The 5,804-nt window shown below is 54.6% G+C and overlaps 1 protein-coding gene across 1 annotated transcript; it reads right to left on the reverse strand.

Moving 5' to 3' along the window:
* Positions 1-3,483: 3,483 nt before the first annotated feature.
* Positions 3,484-4,734, reverse strand: ISLR (immunoglobulin superfamily containing leucine-rich repeat). The gene has a single exon (XM_010152236.1). The coding sequence runs from the start codon at positions 4,732-4,734 to the stop codon at positions 3,484-3,486; it is 1,251 nt and encodes a 416-aa protein (XP_010150538.1).
* Between the last annotated feature and the right edge of the window lie 1,070 nt (positions 4,735-5,804).

Below are 5,804 nucleotides of genomic sequence, written 5' to 3' on the forward strand. Positions count from 1 at the left end.
GAATGGAGCAGGGCTGCTGGGCTGTCTCCTCTGTTTAATGGGGTTTGAGCCCCTCACCCCAGGGATCTCCTTGGACATCAGCCTGCTCTTCACAGGCTTTCAAGGACCCCGTGCCTTCTTGCTGGGGTGCTTGCAGCACTGTTGGTGTGGCTTGGGGGGTGAGTGAGGCTGAGTCTTGTGCCTTGGGGTTCACCTAGAGTGTCCTTGCATCTCCCCACAACATTGAAGCTCCCTGGATGGCAGCCACCCCTTTCCCCAGGAGCCTTCCTTCCATGCCAGCGAAGAGAGGGGGGGTCCCTGCCTTCATCTGCTGCCTGCAGGTGCTGTCCAACCAACCACCCAGCTCGCTTGGATGCTCCAAGCCCTGTCACATCTGCTGCCCTGACCAGCACTGTTTTTAATCGTGTTTGATTACTGTCTGGCACATAGTACAATGTCACCAAACTGGGTGACAGCGGTGGCACTGGAGGCAGATCTGGATCATCATTAAGACAGGAGGAGCCCAAGGTCCTTTCCCAGCTTTGAGCTTTGTGTGTTTGGGTTTGCATGTCTGAGCACAGGAGGGATGCCGTGCTGATAGGTGCTGGGTGTACTGTGTGTATTGGGGGATGCCCTAAGAGAAAAGCTGACCCTTCCTCCTGCAGTCCCTTCCAACCCATCTCCAGCCTCCAAGGTACTGGGGCTTTGAAGGCAGCCTACGTAATCTCTGAAATCATTCCCAGCTCTGGGCCATGGGTGGAGCTGAATTTCAGCCTCTGTTTACACAGCCATGCCTGAGGCTTCCTGGAGATGTCTTGGCAGACTGAGGGCTGGGACCGAGGTGAGAGATGATGGCCCTGGGAGGAAGACACGAAGTGGCGTATGTGATTTGCTTGTTTGCGTTGTCGTCTTTGGGAAGAAGGGGTGAACTGAGCTCCACTTCTTCATAGTAGCTTCTCACTTCCTCTCTAAACCCCGCAACGTTCTACAGCCATGGGATAGCTGGTGCATCCACAGTCCTCTCCACCCAACCTTGAACTGATGGCGAGGCAGTTCAGAGAGCTGATTTGGCTGAAAGCCACCCTTAAAAAAAAAAAAAAAAAGCCCATGTGGGGAATGGAAATTCGGGTATTCGGGTCTGGGTCATGCTGTTGCTTTGTAAATGTGAGGGACAGAGAGGAGCTGATGCGGGCTGGGCAGGGGAGAGATGTTTGTGGCATCCCAGACTTGCACCAGTGCTGGTGGTTGTGGGGAAGGTGGTGGCAAGTGTGGTATCACCTGCTGCATCCAGCCCAGAAGCTGTCTGGCAGGGTACCCTGTTTGTCATGAAGGAGATAGGCTTAATATTGCTACTAACTTCCCATAAAAGCTCTGAGTAAACTTAGCAAATACAGAGCAGTTCACCTTTCTGGCAACAAAACAGCCAGGAACTAACAAAGCCAGGGGCAGCAGTGGCTCTGTGAGGCAAGCCAAGACTTTCAGGCATGGTTTATGGCTGCCGGGTGCCTAAATCTTCCTGGTTTTATCCATATCCCACACTCCAAACCCTGTTCTCTGATGAGGTTGCAGGAATAAGCTCATGTATGCCGCTGTTCACAAACAGGCAGGGAAGGGAGGACCCTGGCTGGGATAAAATTGATGTTAAATGTTGTATCCCACAAAATGAAACTGAAACTCTCGTTGGGGCCACGATGTTTATCATTCTTTCTGCCTGTAATGGGAAAAATATGTGCTTGTTAGCATCAAAAGCAGTTAATGGGAGGAGCTGCTGGCTGTTTCTGGGCTGTTTCTGCCTCGGGACCCCCATGGAGACCTTGGAGCCATACCCAGACGGTGTTAATGTATGGCAGCTCCTCAGCTGCCCCTTTCCTTACCCTGTGAGCTTGCTGGGACACTGAAACATGGGAGTGGAGAGTTTGTGTGGAGGCTTATGTCTCCAGTTTTGGCATCGCTGCCTTCCCCTGCTTGTTGCAGGCAGCAATGGGGGCAGTATAAATTATCTTCCCTCCAAGGTCATCATGGGGGCATGCTACAGTGTGGGGAGGGGTCTGGGGGGAAAGGGGCTTGGTGATGAGCTGTGGTATCCCAGATGATGCTGGGTCTGGGGGATTTGGGGGTGCACAGAGGCAGCACACACCAGTTTTGGTTTTGGTTTTTTTTTTAAAAAAAAGGGTATTTATTGCGCTTGGGACTCCGCTGTCCGTACAGCTTTGGTTATAAGGCAAGGGTGGGTGCAGGGGTCCATCCAGCTCCTGCAGGTGAGCACTGGCAGAAGGCATGAGAGCCGGACTGCCCGTGCCTTGGGCTGGAGGAGATGGAGATGCTCAGACCCCCTTCCATGAGACAAGGGGTCCCCCAGCACCTTGGAGCAGCTGGGTATGGTATATATGTCCCACAAAGGAATGCTAAAGCACTTAAGGAGTGTGTTTATGGCTTACAGGTCAGCACAGCTTTTCTGCTGTCTGGGTTTTCCCAATCTCTCTTCTTCCCGCTCCATCATACAGCTCTCGGTTTCCCATCAGACAGCAGCACCAGGAAATTATTTTGGTCTCTTTGGGCTCAATCCCTCCCTACTGGGGTCAGAGCCAGAGCAATTCAGCTTGGTGGGTCCAGCCCAGCCAAGCATTTTGGACCACAGGCTTCAGTGATGAAAGGGAAGTGGGGGGGGGAAGTCAGCTGCAACACCTCTAGGAGAGGTACTGAGGGTGCAGGGCCTGATCCTGTGCCATGCAGGGAGGTTGCAGGCACCCTGGGTGCTCCCAGCACCCAGCCAGCAGGAGTCCTTTCTGCTCCTGCAGGGATGAAGCCTGTGGAAAAGCTGCCCCTGCCCCATAAAATGCCCTGACCAAAGCCCATGCCTCATCCAATGTGTCCTAACGTACCTGTCCTGCTTACAAAGCACCACTGTCTCTGTCCCCCGTAGCCACATGCCCTGGGACCCCAGGAGCCCGTGCCCAGGTTATTCCCTTGCTCTGACTGGACCTTCTGCTCCTGGTGCTTCACGTGAGGCTGGTGATAGGAAGGATGCACCTGGCCAGCCAAGAGCCCCAGGTGCTGGCAACAGTTAGGATGCCATCTTTGGTGCTGCTGGACTGGTGGGATCCTCTCGGGGAGAGATCCCTCTTGCCGGTCACGGCTGGCTGCTGTGGGTGGTGGGCTCTGGGGATGGGTGATCTGGTGGTCACCCTGTTGAGGGTGGACTTCACTTCTGCAGCCTCACTTTGGTTTCAGAAGGGAGGTAAGTCAGGAGGTGGCAGATTTAGATGCCTGGAAAGCGGCAGCAGGGTGTGGATGTGCTCTACATCACCTAAGCTTGTTTGAAACTCTCAATTAATGGAGCCCAGCCCTGACCCTCATCTAAGGAGGGGTTGAACTACCCGCCCTGGGCATGAATCTCCTGACTGCCCGCAGTTCCCAGAAGCTCAGCAAAGGCACGGCACTACGTGAAGATAAATGCTACAGAAAGAGGGGGAACTCACGGTGCACCATTTCCTTCTCCCCCCTTTACCAGCAGAGCGCGATGCCTAAAGCCAGCAGGAGGGTCTCCAGGTGGATGTGGGGCCTGGCTTCTCCAGCCCTGCTCTTTGACTCCCTCGGCATGTGGTAAACTATCACCAGCTTTTCTCCAGCACTGGAGGAATACATTTCATCCCCCTTGTAGCAGCTCTGACCTCCAGGATGGCTGGCATGGGGGTCATCTCGAAGCAGGTCTTCAGCTGGATTCTCTGAGCCAGCCAAGGCCACGTTGACCGAGACATCCCGTGTGCCCACATCATTGACAGCGAGGCAGGTGTAGGTGCCTTCATCCCCCTTGCTGAAGTTGGGGATGGCCATGGTGCCGTTCTTGAAGACCAAGAAGTGCTCTTGGCTCTGTTTGACGTTTCCATCCCGTGCCACGTTGGGCCCACTGATTTCGACGCGGTGACTGGAGGTCTGGATCTTCCACCTGATCTCCGGTGGAGGGCTGCCTGCCACGCTGCAGTGCAGTGTCAGGGTGAGGCCATCGTACATGACTGTGTTGTCCAGGTTGGAGAGGTAGGTGAGCTGCACAGAGGGGGCAACGCAGTGGTGGTCAGGGATGTCCATCACCGCCCTGCCCTTCAGCCTGCTGGGAGCCACACACAGGGTAGACCCACCCTTGGTGATGGAGACGGAGGTGCTCTCGGTCCACTTCTTCAGCCAGAAGACCTTGCAGGAGCAGTTGAAGGGGTTGTTGAAGATCTGCAGCTGGGACAAGGAGGGCAGGTTGTCAAAGGTGCCCTCAGCCAAGGTGGTCAGCTCATTGTCATTGAGCCAGAGGGAGCGTAGGTCCTTCAGGGAGAGGAAAGCATCCCGGGGCAGTCCAGCCAGGCGGTTGTTGTTCATCTTCAGGATCTGCAGACTGCTGAGGTTACGGAGGTCTTGCCAGGGGAAATCTGCAATCTTATTGTGGCTCAGATCCAGGTTCTTCAGGTGCACTAACAAAGCAAAAGCCCCCGGCTCCACCACCCCAATCTGGTTGTAGCCCAGCCACAGCGACTGCACTTCAGGAACCTCAGTGAAGGAGCCCTGCCCCAGCCAGACGATCCTGTTGGCCGACAAAGTGAGGATGGTCACGTTGGAGGACAACCCTTCGGGTACCTCCTGGAGATCCTTGTAAGCACACTCAGCCAACAGTTTCCCGTTGTTCTTGGTGGAGCAGGAGCAGGTGCTGGGACATGCCAGGCAGGGCCCCAGGAGCGCAGCCAGCCCCAGGCAGCAGAGCAGGGGCCTCATCCTTCCTCCTGGGAACAGAGATGGGGGGGAATGAACAGAACGGGTCTGGCTAAGATGGGGACTTGCTTTTTCTTGCCAAGTACTAAGAGGAAGCAGCAGAAGACTGAAGCATCCGTGTGATTATCCCCAGAACTTCAGCTGGAAAAGGCTGTTTGAAATATCCCCTAATCTGAAGAAGGCATTTCCTTGCCAAGAGCAGAGCCTTCAACTACCTACGTGAGTGGGGAACTTCCCCCTAAAACCTTTCCTTCCCCTACTAAAAAAATGCCTCTTTTTGATGTTTGATTAAATACCACCCCTGGGATGCTGTTTCCCCAGGTTTTTGGATGAAAAGTGGGAGCTGGGGCCTGTTTCTCCAACCACAGCTCTTTCACAACCAGCCTCAGCCGCTCTGCCCCTAAACCATCATGTTGTTGGGACTTTCAGCACACTTTCAGACCTCAAACCAACCCCCCGCATCTCCACATTTTTCCATGTCATGGAAAAAACCCAGCTTCTCAAGTGCTTTTTCTCAGCAAGAGAGTGTGGGGTCCCTGGCTGCTGGAAGTCTTTAGAGTGAAATATTTCTGAGCTAACTCCTTACTTCCCTTCTTGCCTTGCAAAGGGAACTGTGCACGCTGAGTTCCCAGTGTCTGGAAGCTGTGTCCCACCAGGGAAGAGGTTAACTGCAGCTCTGCAAGGAGCTGGCAGGGAGACCCCTTTGTCTCTGCCTTGTAGGCAAGTTTTGCTGCTCCTTCCAGTCCCCAACCCTGTCATTTAGAGGGGGGGGAGCTACTTTACTGGCAAGGGAGAGCCTGAATAAGCCCTGCACTAGAGTGGGGCTTGATGTTACAAAAGCTGGTGGGGATTGGGAGGGAGGGGAGGAGGCTAAAGGGGACAGAAGGGACCCTGTACTGCCGGCATGGACCACTCCAGGGCTGGGTTTCAAGAGATCCCACCGAATCCCAGGAAGGGTCCTTGGTGGTGACAGCGGGGTGAGAACCCAGCAGTGGGGTGGGGGGCGGGAATGGGATACCCCTCAGCTGATGAATTTAAAGCCGCTGGATGGCATTTTTTGGGGTGCCCCCTGT

This window comes from Eurypyga helias, unplaced genomic scaffold, assembly GCF_000690775.1.
Source record: "Eurypyga helias isolate BGI_N326 unplaced genomic scaffold, ASM69077v1 scaffold11985, whole genome shotgun sequence".
Taxonomy (NCBI): Eukaryota; Metazoa; Chordata; class Aves; order Eurypygiformes; family Eurypygidae; genus Eurypyga; species Eurypyga helias.